This window comes from Pararge aegeria, chromosome 7 (assembly GCF_905163445.1).
Source record: "Pararge aegeria chromosome 7, ilParAegt1.1, whole genome shotgun sequence".
NCBI lineage: Eukaryota > Metazoa > Arthropoda > Insecta > Lepidoptera > Nymphalidae > Pararge > Pararge aegeria.
The window spans coordinates 4658696-4673202 of NC_053186.1; the positions used below are offsets into that span (position 1 = coordinate 4658696).

General features: G+C 36.4%; 2 protein-coding genes across 2 annotated transcripts in view; one reads left to right on the plus strand and one right to left on the minus strand.

Moving 5' to 3' along the window:
• The first annotated feature begins 438 nt into the window (after positions 1–438).
• Positions 439–9842, plus strand: LOC120625191 (angiotensin-converting enzyme-like). The gene is made up of 11 exons (XM_039892173.1): positions 439–628; positions 1581–1745; positions 2389–2768; positions 3567–3755; positions 4366–4472; positions 5059–5207; positions 5615–5723; positions 6152–6491; positions 6818–6962; positions 7512–7667; positions 9680–9842. Exons 1-11 carry the CDS (start codon positions 474–476, stop codon positions 9840–9842), a joined length of 2058 nt encoding a protein of 685 aa, XP_039748107.1. The 5' UTR covers positions 439–473.
• A 2415-nt stretch (positions 9843–12257) lies between these two features.
• Positions 12258–14507, minus strand: part of LOC120625015 — a 48115-nt gene continuing 45865 nt past the window's right edge. The window contains exons 7-8 of the mRNA XM_039891925.1: positions 13388–13555; positions 12258–12559 (exon numbers count right to left, since the gene is read on the minus strand). Of these exons, the coding sequence (XP_039747859.1) occupies positions 12327–12559; positions 13388–13555 (401 nt within the window). The 3' untranslated portion in view covers positions 12258–12326. The remainder of the gene's footprint in view (positions 12560–13387; positions 13556–14507) is intronic.

Here is a 14507-nt window from a genome sequence, read left to right on the forward strand (position 1 = left end):
AGCTGGACGTATCTTGTGTATCTTGATAAGTCTTTTCTACCAAAAAAAGACAGTGAAAGGCCTATAATATAGTAACATATTATTGCTTAATATGCACACCTATGCCTACATAGCACAATCCCATAGCCTTCCTCAAAATCTTGCCTATCAATTAATGCTAAAAAGTTTTTTTAAACTAGACCAATTTTGCCTACTGCGGTGATAGCCGAGTGGCTAGGACTTACGCATCCTTTTTGGTTCGAGTTCATCACCGGTTCGCTACAATTTTCAATTGGTAGAAATTACAAGGCGTGTGATTTCTACCAATCGGCTTTGCGTGAATCTTGCAATCTTTGCTGGCTTACGTAGTTCCGGAGAACTCTGTAACTTTACTATTATTACAGTAGAAAGATTAACCTAACTAGCCTAGAACTAACCTCTCAGTTATTTTCAGATAACTTAGCTTTCAGCATGTTTTAAGAAGTTAACTAACCATGGCGATTCTACTACTTTGGCTAATCTTCTTTAAAAGTCACTCGTGCGAGAACATTTATAAGTTCTTCGAGGAGATCAATGAGAACGCGAGGGTTTTTAACTCGATCGGCGCGGACATAGCTTGGCAAGCTTCGCTCGACCCTGACAAGGAGGGGTTTGTTATTATAATCATATAAATAGAAATATACTACGACAATACACACATCGCTTGTGTTATGGATACTAAGATGACTGATACATATTTTTATGAATAATATACATAAATACTTATAAAATACAGATGAACACCAACACACTGAAAAACTATTTTCCAGTTGCGGGACTCGAATCCACACCCTTGGACTCAGAAACCAGGGGCCCAGGCAAAAAACGGCTGTCTCTAATATTATAAATTCTAGTGTTGCTCTCGTTCCTCGTCTGCGTTTATTTCGGTTTCTTTACAAATGTCGCAACCGGACCGAAAACCGTTTGTTTTCCTGGGACAAAAAGCCTATAGTAATCTCTATTTCTTCAAATAACTCTGGGCCAAATATCAAATGGATAGGTTGTTTAGTTAGGGTCAATAAGGAGAATTAAAAAAAACAAACACACTTACGAATTTATAATATTAGTTATATTTTATATTATAGTATATTTGGGATATTATTATTTCCGACTTAGCACCTTGCTGCATATTATTTAGTTACTTAGTATCATAGCTCTCGCTACCAGGCCAAGTAAGCAAAATGGCGTATAATAATTTCGGCAACGGTGGTATCAAACCACTCAATTACCGGATGATGCTGGTTCAAATCCTGCGAGAATTAATTTTAAACGTTTTAAATTTATATATTTCAGTATATGTTGCCCGCGACTTCCTTCGCGTTTTTTTGTGTTTTTATAAATAACGCGGAACCTTACGTTACGTATAACGTTTTCCCCGATCAAAAAGTATCCCACGTATTGATGCAAGTTTTGCAAAATTACGTCAAATTTTCTATATCTGTTTTAAGCGTAACACGCGGTAAGAACACTCATATCATAATGTACTATTATATTATATTTATTATAATAACTTCCGATTGCCTATTCCATGGAATAAATAGAGTAATCAATTGTATTTATAGGTTGGCAGCAATATCAGCGAAATACCAGCACAAGAAGATCGCTTGGCAACACGATGCTTGTAGAACTTTGAAAGCAATGCAAGATCGACGTATACTGAACTCCACCCAGGAGAGGCAGGCCTACTTATTCTGCAGAGGGCCAAAATACTACTACAAAGAAGCCAGGTAACGTTTTATTTATAATTTTCACCAGCATTACGTATCTCACCGCCTTGCTCACGTTATGTGCGATTTCGATACATATTTCAAACTCCAATTTTGCCCATTGCGGCGATAGCCGAGTGGCTTGGACTTACGTCCTTTTTGCTTCGAGTTCGATCACCAGTTCACTACATCTTTCTCAAAGGCGTGTGATTTCTACCAATCCGCAATTTGCGTGGTGGGCAACGGCCTAAACCCTTCTCATTCTGAGAGAAGACCCGCAGGGTGATTACACATCTCACGACGGGCTTGCGATAGGCGTACCTATATCTTGCATTTCATTGCAATTCTCCGTTAAATTTTTTTTATGTTTACGCCTGTCGCAAGCCCGTCGTCAGATACGTTAGTGTTCTGTTAAAGGATTCATAATGATAAAAAAAATTCTCCCTTGGGAAATAAATTTTCACAAATCCTTTCTTGGTAAGCCATGTTATAAATTACGATAATGCCAAATTCCAGCCCAATCCGTCCAGTGGTTTAAGCTAATCGATGACAGATCAGTTAGTCAGTTACCTTCTCCTATTATATACAAATACGCGGTGACAACCATAACATCAGCTTATTTCACATTTAATATCCAATCGGGTAATGTTTTATATTTGTCTAGGGAAATGAGTAACACATATGAAGAACTACAATCCATTTATTCTAACATTCAAGTGTGTATACCTAATTCCGAACAAACAACCAATATGACAGACATAGAGACGGCCATCTTGAATTACTTATCAACAGTCAAAGAGTATTTAAATGAAGAGAAGACAGAACATAGCTCAATCGTTGCCGCAAAAATGGCTCTCAATGTTCATGTGGATAATGCACTATTATGCTTGAAAGGAGAAGAAGATTTCGAGAAGATGATGGAATTTTCGAGAAAACCAAAAGTTTTGGAATGGTTGTGGTTGGTTTGGAGGGAAAAGGTGCAGGGGATGAGAGAACCGTATAAGAAGTTGGTTAATGTGGAAAACAAAGCTGCTTGGAGGAATGGTAAGTTATCTTAATACAACTGTATATTTTTATGCAAGGGTTTCTTAAAAACAGTAGAATAATGTTATTTGTGTTCTATAATATTGATGCTAGATAAAGAAACTGCAGAGTTTCTTGCCGGCTTCTTCTCGGTATAATCCACAATCCCGAAGCAGTGTCTTTGCTGATTTCTGGTAAGCTGTTAAGGATTGTAATTACCGGTAGAATTGAATATTTTTTAAGCTTATCCTGTGTGAAAAAGTTCTGCAAATCTATTTTGTATGTCCCTATTTGTGCGCAATTCAAAATTACGCAATACGATTTTATCACTGTCATCTCAGCCTACAAGCGTGTATTTCGTGCGTGTAAAGACAACCTGTTCCTAAGCTGGTAATAACTTAAGTTTTTCCGTTTCAGCATAGTACGGGTGACGTCTGCAAGCCTCTCATTATCTTACAAACCAAAGAATCGAGTAGTATTAGACTACTCAGATTTCTTAGAGACTAATAGTATGAGATGCGTGACACGTTATCCAAACTATCTAACATGCGACAGCGACAGTAGTAGTAGAGTATTTTTTGACTGAGCTCGTCCGGAGTACTCCCATGAGTACTTTTGCATTACTGTGTTCTGATCTTAGGGCAGCGTTTCGGTATAAATACAGGCACATAGTTTTCACCTCCACCACCTAAAATTTATGGAAACACGTCCTCCAAAGTGCCGCCACTTTGGAGGACGTGTTTCTTGCATTCCGTGCGAAGTATTACCCTCAGCACCAACTTTTATACTATATTATAAATAAATCCATTGTTTAACCAGGTTACAGAGACATTGGAGCTGCTTGGCGCGAGGAGCTCGAGCTGCCCAATCTACGTGAAATCTGTCGGCAACTGTACAGAAGCATTAAACCACTGTATGTCCTCCTACACGGAGTGGTCAGATTCTTTCTAAGGCGAGAGTATGGGGATGCTGTGGACGAGAGGGGACCTATTCCTGCACATTTATTAGGTAAAAGCCGTTCCCCGCAATTTCTTCTGCATACAGCTTCTCTTCTATTCTACACACCGCATCGCACACCCGCCCAAATTTATTTGCTTGCTCTGCTCCGAAGATAGTGGTTTTTTATAACCCAGGCCAGGCCTTCCCCGAGAAAAGGTTTTTCAAATGCAACAATACAAATTTTAATCCAACTATTTGCACCAGCGTGCAAATACGCTTAAAAAAACTAGGGTTAGTTTTGTTTAAGCTTTTTATTACTTTAGGTTTAGTATACGAGTAAGTATAAGCCAGCTGTGCCCCGCGACTTTATCCGCGAACAGTTTGTAACACGTAAAGTGTTTACTATATTAACCCAACAATCTTACAATTCTCATTTTACACCTGATTTCTTAAATAAAAGTATATAATACCTCTTGTTTCTCCCTTACCTGCCTGTAAAAGTTCCGCTAAAAGCGGTTCAGCCATTACTGGGATTAGCCAGAAAAAAAAACTTTCAAAAAAAGGCAAGAGGTTTAAAGCCAATTTAGTAAAAAGCAGTTTTTTACCATGACTATGGTTTTATTTGTTTATTGAATCTAAACTAAACTTCTGGACCCAAATGTAATAAGACGCTTTTTAGGTGACTTGTGGTCTCAGAATTGGGAGCCATTAGCAGACCTGATACTACCCAATCCAATCAATTTGGATGACAGGATCAAGAATCTTGGGTGGTCAGTTGATGACATGGTAAGTAAGGGTACTACCTTATTAAAATACGACCTTATTAAAATGGCAGGGCAAACAGTCGCACTACCGACAAAATGTTAACAGTTCTTTGGACTGTAACTCACCTCGCGTTCGCTTGGTTGCGCAACCAATTTGACGATGGAGGCAGGGGACACCCGCTGGTGGCGTAAATACTAATATGTGAGCGTTTCCTCACTTGACCACTAGTTGCGTTACACGAGATGCTCCTGCATATATTGCGGTTGTATTCCAAAATAAATGTTAACTTATCGATGGCCATTTTGAAACTGACTCGTGCTGTGTGTTCTAGTTTATTTTGTTTGGAGACTCAAGAAGTCGGTGGCGCGACTGTTGATGCCGTCATGATATCCTAGTAAGATTTGGTTTTGCATTAAATTTGTATAAGGCTTGTAAGCATGAAATATCTTTCGAAATTGGTATGAAGTGATAAGGTGTCACGTTTATATCGTTTTTTTCCGAATTTACGGAACTTTGTTCATGACCGACTGCACATGTTTCTATACTGACACAAAAATACCCTTAAAAGGGCATTCTAGTCGTAACTAGTAATGGTTTTAATTTAAAGATAAAACGCGCAGAAGACTTCTACACATCACTGGGCCTGCCAGGTATGACAGAAACTTTTTGGCGGAAATCTGTGTACACGCGAGAAAAACACAAAATGGCGCGCTGTCACGGCACCGCAGCGGACATGTTCAAAGACGGCGACTTCAGGTTAGTGATGCCATTTCGATGTTAACGAAATCTACCAATACCAATAAAAAATTATATTTATACTAGTCTACTATGTCCTGCGGTTTTATAAACCTAAACTACGCGAATGTTAACTTACTTTTTTTGAAGTCTTTTTAAATACTCGTTTATATTGTAATCTTTATTAGATAAGTATATTTTTAGAATTATGGACTGTTTACTTGTGTGATTTTTTTAGTAGGTAGTGAAAGTACTTTGGATATGTACCTAAAATTTGTTTTCTTTTGACTTTAAGATAAATAACCTCTTTCAAAAAGATACAACTAATTTAAATTACTAAAAAGTACTATTTCGTGACCTCTTATTTTCGTGCATCTAGAAATCGGCTGGTTGATTAAGGTACAAAAGATTTCATGGTTTGTTTTCAGGCTTCTTTATTGCTCAGGTGTGAAGTTTGAAGATTTCTATATTATTCATCATGAAATGGGTCATATTCAGTACTATATGGCTTATGAAAAACAACCGGCGCTGTTTCGGGTAATTTTTAATTCACATAATTGTGGTTTTATGGTTTTTTATATTTCCTTTTTGTCCGTAGCATTACCGTTATGTACTTATATATGCTAATACTATATATTAATAATAAATAAATATACTACGACAATACACACATCGCCATCTTGCCCCAAAGTAAGCATAGCTTGTGTTATGGGTACTAAGATTGCTGATGTATATTTTTATGAATAATAGATACATAAATACTTATAATATACGAATAAACACCCACTCTGAAAGATATTCATGTTCATCACACACACATTTTCCAGTTGTGGGAATCGAACCCACGGCCTTTTACTCAGAAAGCAGGGTCGCTGCTCACTCCGCCAGTCGGCCGGCAATATTATAATTGAAGCGATGATAGCCCATAGTCGAAGGAAGTATAACTTTTCTCCTTTGTTCCTCAGCAAGCAAACACAGCACTCCACGAGAGCATCGGAGACTCAATAATGTATGGAGTGATGACACCACAGCATTTGCATAGACTTCGTCTCATTGATGACTCTGAACTATTTACTGCTCACAGTTCTCAAAAAGATAATGTAAAAGCTAAAAACAAATCAGCTGATGGTCAGAAACCTTCTAATGAAGTTTATAAAGAATTATGTGATAACCTTGACGTTGGTGATAGAATGTTAGATTCTATAAAAACAAAGGAAATGATCATGTTTAAACAAGCATTGAATAAATTACCACAAATACCGTTTTCGCTTCTCATGGACGAGTACAGGTGGAAATATTTTGAAGGTATTTTAATTTTTAATCTATACTTATAATAAAACTGTAACTGGAAGATTTCTGTACATTTAATATATTTTTAAAATCTTGAAAGTTTCAAGAAGAATGTTAAATGTTCATTATATACCATAATAATTTAAAATACTTATGCCCGTTTTCACTAAGCTTAGGCATCGCCTAAATCGAATGCATGTGAAACGTTTCACTAACTCTTAGGTGATAACTATTTGTGAACCGTTGATGTATTCCTAGGAATCTCCTTACATTAGGCGTTACTTATTTAGGCATTGCCTTGCTCGTCGTTAGTGAAAACGGGCATTAATAACTTTTTCAAGGCACTTTGGATAAGGATTCGTTAAATCAAGAGTTCTGGGAGATGGCACGAGAGTTGCAAGGAATTGCACCTTCCAGTTATAGAGGGCAGGAATATTTTGATGTAGGTGCTAAATTCCATGTGCCAGACAATACACCTTATATACGGTAAGTAGTTTGATACTTGATGCAATTCCCATAAGATGTTTTAGAGCAATGTATCAACGTGCTGCTACGATGAAAGTAGGTGGTCTATACTGATTTTTAACACACCAAGGATAATAGCTGGGATTGACGGCTTTACCTGCTCTCTGATGCATGGGGTTGAACTCAGATAATTTACTAATTGGGGGCTGGTAATTATTTTAATAAAGAAAAACACCCAGGGCCTGATAATTATTGGGACCTAGAAATCGCTTAAGAACTCGTGATCCGTAGTCGAACATATAAGCCACTAGACCAATAGCAGTTGCATAGGTTTAATGTGTAGAAGAATATCGAGATAACAGAGACGAAGAAAACATAAACATCAATCCTTTACAAATATCATGTTTTATATTATCTGCAAACGGACAGAAATTAAAGATTTTTGTTACAATACATTATAATACTATAATACGCTAAATAATAGGCCACTAGCGCAGGAGGTAGTAGGTGCATAGTTAGTAAAGCCTGATACAGGGTAATAACATTTTAAAAATATATTTTTTCTGCTAGATATTTCCTGAGCAGTTTCTTACAACACCAAATTTTCGAAAGTCTCTGCAAGGCAGCTGTATTTGGACGTAGGAACGTGACAGACCCACTTCCCGATACTATATCTATTGACAGGTGTGACATATACGGGTCAAGGGCTGCTGGGAAGATTTTGGAGTAAGTTCATATTCTGGTCTAGATAACTCCGGTTGTCTTAATGCTTCTTACGCTTGTTAATATATACCATTATTTATTTGGAACACATACTGCGAACAGTGGCGTGCATAGCCCTTGGACCCAGGGTATGCACAAGGTGTTCAGCACAAACATAAAGCAAAATTTATATTTTAGATATGTCGGTTTATAATCAAATTACTTTACGAAAGTTACATTTTTGATTGATTTAATACTATCGTCTATCTACTGCTAATTGAATAAAAGTACATACCCTGATTTACGTCACAAAATTATGACACACCATTCGGCAGCATTTTCTAAGCACACTGATGATGATAATATTTTTTCCAACATATGTTTTTAGCGTCTTGATGAAAATTATTAATATCACAATATCCTTTATCATTCCACACTTTACGTATATTGGACAATAAAACAAAAGGAAAGCAAAATAATCGATTGGTGTGTACAAAGCCGCTTAGTCAAGAATAGTTTTCGTAATATTTATTATTAAACATACGTGTTACTTTATTACCTTTTTTTGTGGATATTTGTAACATTGGTACACACCTTCCTTTGCGAATGATTTCTAATTTTACGATATAGGGATAGAAATTAAAGTTGTCTCTAAGTACTTCTTCCAGGTACACTGAACCCAAACAAAGACCGCACGAATATGCTTTCATTATAAAATGAATGAATAAACTATAAAATAACGTTAACACATTAAACTATCACTACTCAAACTTTTATAAGTTGCTGAATTTATGCACTTGAACCGTTTATTTATCACCAACGCCATAGAGCGTTGTTCGAAGGTAAACAATAATGGCGATTGAATATGCTAATGATAATATTGCAATCGAAATTAGTCAAAATATGTCTTTAATTTTTTTGTAAGTATTGGTACGAACGCTATTTTATTTTGATATGTCAACAATAAATAGAAACAATATTTATTGTTAACTTTCTCACTTTCCAATAATTCCTGGAATACTTTTCTTAAAAAAATCAAACACGTAATTGATTATCCACTTCCGTAAGCAGTGCTTATAGACACCCATACATAGAGAATTTATGAATTAAACTGTTCACACAAGACCGATGCTAATCTTGTAAGTACAAGCGCACGATTATAACATTACACGACACACACTACTAACTTGCACGCACACATCTAGCAGAACGATTCTTTCTTTGGGCTTGCTTATTTTATTTGATATTTCTATGCAACAGTAGAGGGATTCATAATAATCGATTTACCCTGCAATCGATAACATGAGATTTAAATAATAATATAGGTATTTTTACGTGTTTTAAAAGGTAAATGTAAAGGTAAATGGCATTTACGGTTAAAAATTAAAATACGAAGTAGAAGATTTTATTTTGTACGCTATACGCCTCGCGCGCGCTGGTTGCGCTGTCGCCTGTCTAGCGACAATTGACCTAGAAGTTTGGCCGCTCATTACTAGATGGCGCTTACATATATTTTTTACTTAGTGTTTTTTTTAATTACAAAACTTTAATGGTCCTATCTGAAGGTTCTTTAAGACCCTGAGGGTAGGGTATGCACTGCTTATTTGCATATATGCAATGCACGCCACTGACTGCGAAGTAGTCCGATTAACTTTTCTGGTGTGTTGGTTTACAAACCTTTTTTAAAGGAAATTGTATAATATTATATATAATAAATTTGCAGTTGATATCTAGGAGATGTCTCTTAAAAAGTTCAAAGTTTGTATTAAACGTAAGCTTATAGAAAAGTCCTATAGTAGTATTATAGTATTAAGGACGTACGTCAACAATAAAAAAGCTCGGGTGTAAATTATTGCTCTAACCTGGTTGCTTCTTAAAGTTTTAAATGACAATGTGAGATGGTGATAACAAAAAAACAACTGGCTAAGTTTGTTGTGGACTTCCTCTTAGATCAGGTCGTGCCATATTTCTAATCATATTTGAATAAGGAAATATTTGACTTTGAACTTTTCTTATATAATGTGAGTATTTTTTAGGGATATTATGTCAAGAGGCGCATCCCAACACTGGCAACGAATATTGCAAGAAACAACTGGAAAATTTGACATAAGTGCGGTATCACTGAAACGTTACTACCAGCCACTTTACAAACTGCTTATGAGATTGGTTGAAAAATACGACATTCCTATTGGCTGGTAGGTTACTAAAATGATGTGTATAAATAAATAATATTGTTACCTTTTATTATTTTCTATTTATTCATAGAATTATAAGTTTAACTATAAAATAAATATTAATGCAATTTATAGTTTTGCAATTTTTATACCTGACAAATTGGATGAAACATCAGAAGTAGGTACTCTATAGAATACTGTAAGGTAACTGATTAGGTAGATTTAAGATTAAAATAAAATTGAAGCAATTAAAATTTCACTTGCTTCAACGGTGAAGGAAACAATCGTGAGGAAACCTGCACGCCTGAGAGTTCTACATAATGTTCTCAAAAGTCTACCAATCCGCACGTAGCCAGCGTGGTGAACTACGGCCTTAACCTCTTTTGATTGTAGGGTTGATGTGATGATGAAATAAATAAAATACTCAAAAATAAGAGGAATAAAACAACAATGTTTAAATTAACAATAAATATATTTATTTAACATAATTTACTTAAATAGTGCATCGAAGATGAATTTCAAATTGTTTATCTTATAAATTAGTAAGAACAATGAGATATCTCAATTTGTCTCAAGACTTGAATAATTCACAATACACACTAAGTGGAATAATTTATTAAAGCAATTTAATTAAGTTATAATAATTATTAACAACGAAATAAATCAAATTATTATTTACTTATTTACAAAACTAATACGTATGGTAAACTGACAATATTATCGACTAATACGGCCTTCTGTATTTTTGTATGATCTATATACAACTCAAGTTTATTTACAAATTTCTTACACCCGGATACTGAAAAGCATGTTATGTCAAGGGGAACTGACATTTTGTTAGACGCTTTTTTGGCCATTTTATCCATACAAAAGCGTCACTTAGGATTTAAGACGGCCTTAACAATCCATTGACTTTGCAGTATTCGGCCGTTAGACATTATTATTTAAAAACAAGCATTAAATTTTTATAGCTCAGAGAACCGTTGAACGTTGGGATCCCAAGGTGCTGGAATGGCGACCCCGCACCGGAAAACGCAGCGTTGGTCAGCCCCTAACGGGGTAGACAGACGACATCAAATGAGAGAGAATGAGCCGCTGAAAACAAACGGCTCATGGCCGTGGATTTTGGAACTACCAAAAACGACCTATGTCCAGCAGTGGATGTCAATCGGTTGAATAATGATTAAATTATTAAAACAATAAACCCCCTGCCTAGCCTAGGATCATCTTCCAAACGGATGAAATCATAATACGATTGAATTACCTAAGCGGTCCCTATAATAATAAACATGACATACCGTTACAATACCTAGTTATACCATGCAGTGCTTGGTCCCATGTCATCTGGGAGCACCTTTCAAATCGCAGAGTATGAAAAAAACACTGCTGAACGATAAGCCAAATGTTAAATGTTATCCGAACGTTATGCCAAATTTACGTTATGTTAATGCTAATGCCACAGGAAATGCCGTCATCACTATAAAAAAAAAAGTTTAAAATGCTTTACTATCCCCGATTTAAGGACTTTCTATGACTTTGCAAACAGGAAGTGAAATGGTCATAACATTCCCGCGAGGTGGACAGCTAATTTAGGCATTTAACCTTTTTACACTCGCTCGGACGATTGTATGCATTGACTTTATAGGTGCTGTGAAGACATTGTGACTTGATGAGGGTCCGACCTTAAAGGGAAAGATCTATCCGTCTAAGATTTCCAATAGTACTATAAAATGAGCATGCTAAAGACCAAACCCAATGTTTTATGTTTTGGGGATAAAAAGCGAGTATTTGCTATTGCATACCATTTAAGATTTCTATCACATTTATCGCTACTACATCTTTATTTTATTATACATATTGAAAATAATGTTATGCCAATTGATTAGTAACATAAGTTCCTTTATAAAAGGAAGACATAAATATAAAATGACAGCACATCTGAAAGTTTTAATTAAAGTTTAAAATTGAATTACTTACTTACGCGTATATGCCCAAAAATTCTACGGACAACAAGGCAAGGTTCTACAACAAATGCGTAAATATTTAGTAGTGCAAATACTGATTGTCGAATATTTTTAATCTACAGTGAAATTGAAATGTTAACTTATCTTAACTTAATCGTAATTTGTTTAGTAAATTTTACTAGTAAGGTAGATTACAGGTAGAAACAAGGCATAAACAAGTGTCATATTATAGAAACTTTGCGAACGAACTTTTGATACGAACGAATAATGGTGACGAATATATTTAAACGAAAAATATATTGGCTTTTAAAGTCTAATTGTGTACAACCCTAATCCTTAAATAATTTTCTATATTATTATATCCTATGCTGGGTTAAATGGTAGTGATATTTTTTTAACGATAAGCCGATTGTACCTATTTTTTTGTGTTTTGCATATAGAGTACAATAATGTATTTTCATTAAATTTCAAATACAGTATAGGGAGAATTTCTACTAAAACGGGAGATTTAAGGATGAAATTCTACCAATATGGTAGGTTCAGCGCTATGAGAGTGTTGTGGCGTGTGATATCCAATCGACGGTGTGCGCCACCCTGTGGTAAATCCCGGGTTGGCCCCGACTTGCGCAGGAGTAGCCGGCGGAGACGACACCAATGAGGTACCAGCGTCCAGCGCGTTCCAACATAAGAGGTCCACCGCTGTCGCCTTGACAGCTGTCCTTTCCTCCGCCTCGGTAGCCAGCGCAGAGCATCTCGGGGTAGATCACCACGTTTATGCCTGGAAACAATCCTTATAAAAAGTTCCATCCCCCATCCTCAGCCTACTAATATCTTACCATAGGCCACTACGCTGATAAGAGAGAGGTTATTAAAGCATAGTTGCGTTTCAATCATCATCAGTGAACTTGTTATACAGGGTATGCACAGGGTATGTAATGAGCGGTTTGATGATATCAAATGGAAAAAATCTCTGTACGAGTTATAAAAAGCCTACCCTGGAGATTTCTCCATTTTAGATCATCTTTCCGCTAATTGCGTAGGTTGTATGCACTCTACTGCTTATCATTATCATCATACGCAGCCTATTAACATCCCACTGCTGGTGCTGCTCCTCTCTCATACAAGAGACGGTTTTAGAGCATAAGCCCACCACGCTGCTCTAATGCGGGTTGGTGGGCATTAACCACTACTGTCACTAGTTAATGACAGTGTCATAGTCCCACTACGCTGCTTGAATGGGAGCTGGTGGGCTTTATTATCGTATGTTTGTTTAATAATCAGACCGATGACTTAATAGCACCAACTTCCATAATGCTGGGTGGCAGTAACATTTCTTGGCAGTAAAACCAATAACCAAACAATTTCAGGCCTGCTCTGGTAATCGAACCCAGTACCTTGTAATCTGAAGTAGAAAATACTTATCAAAAGACTAATAACACAGTTACCAAGTTGTGGTGATAATCGGTAAAGCCCACCAACCAGTATAAGAGCGTAGCGGGCTTAGCGTGGCGGGCGAAGCTTTAAACACCCTCTCGCCTATGAGAAGTCTCGTTCCCAGTGGGACAGTCTCATTGATGTGTGCACAGACTCATGATCAAACACTCACCATTAGCTCTGTGCCACCTTTCACACACTCTATTATCTAGTACGGGCACATCAACTGCCTGTAGCGTTCTGGGGCGAAGTCTCGATCCAGGGTTTAGGGCTCCCCAGCCGGCCGCCCAGCCGTACTGGCCAAGGAAGTCTGACCCTCGCTCGGGTAGGCAGATTGGTGCTGGAAATAAAATGGACTTTATTAAATAAAATAGAGCTTAGGAGGGTGACATCGCAGGTATGCGATTTCAGTAGGCGACAATGCAATGTGCATACATTTTAATTTACTCTAAATTTAATATATAATGAGTTTTTTTTTAAATAACGGCCACGCATTAAAATTGTATTGTATTGTATTAATTGCTGGCCTAAACACAAATAAATATTATCTGATAATCTGAGACAAAATTTTATAGTGCCAGGTTTCCGAAATATAACCACAGCTATCGCAGTTTAAATAATGGCGACATTCAAAGAGATTATTATAGCGTTATTAGTTCATAGTAAAAACTTAAAATTAAACTAACAAATTGGCTCAAAAATATTATCTCGTTCAAGATTACGGTTTCTAGATTTACGTAAAAACCGACAGGCGGTAGGGGAAAATGTACCTACAAAAGTCTATTCATAGCTATCGATTTTGACGACTGAACTCTTGTTCATCTAGACTTTAATTTTGGTTATGACTTTTAAAAAACTTTGGTACCTATATATATCTCTATATATGTCTATATATCAGAAACAACTTTTCAAAGATTTTATCTAATAGTAAACTTTTATGTATTGAATACAGTCCTTATTTTGGAAAAGTCGGCTTACTGACGATAGTTGAACGTGACAACGTCGTAAGAAAATACTGATGGAATGGTTGCATTTTTCAAAAGAAAATTTTAATTTTATTTGTTTGATAGATATTATCGTTGCTATAAACAATTGACACCACAATCTCTTTTCACTGCACTTTATCCTTGCCGAAAACATGTAAATGTATTATTGTATAGAAGCTGTCCACGCGGACGCATCGCTCACTCAAGTAGTAGAGAGACAGATGTCGAACGCGGAGGCCGACTGTGCCTCTTTGTCGCTCGTTCCGCGCTCTCGCTTGCACTTCAAGCCTTGGATGGAACGCCTCA

Excerpts from the sequence above, each read along its gene's own strand:
- LOC120625191 (XM_039892173.1), top strand. The coding sequence starts at position 474 with ATGGCGATTCTACTACTTTGGCTAATCTTCTTTAAAAGTCACTCGTGC. Across the intron at positions 5,208-5,614 it reads TTCAAAGACGGCGACTTCAG|GCTTCTTTATTGCTCAGGTG; the intron begins GTTAGTGATGCC and ends GTTTGTTTTCAG. Across the intron at positions 6,492-6,817 it reads CAGGTGGAAATATTTTGAAG|GCACTTTGGATAAGGATTCG; the intron begins GTATTTTAATTT and ends AACTTTTTCAAG.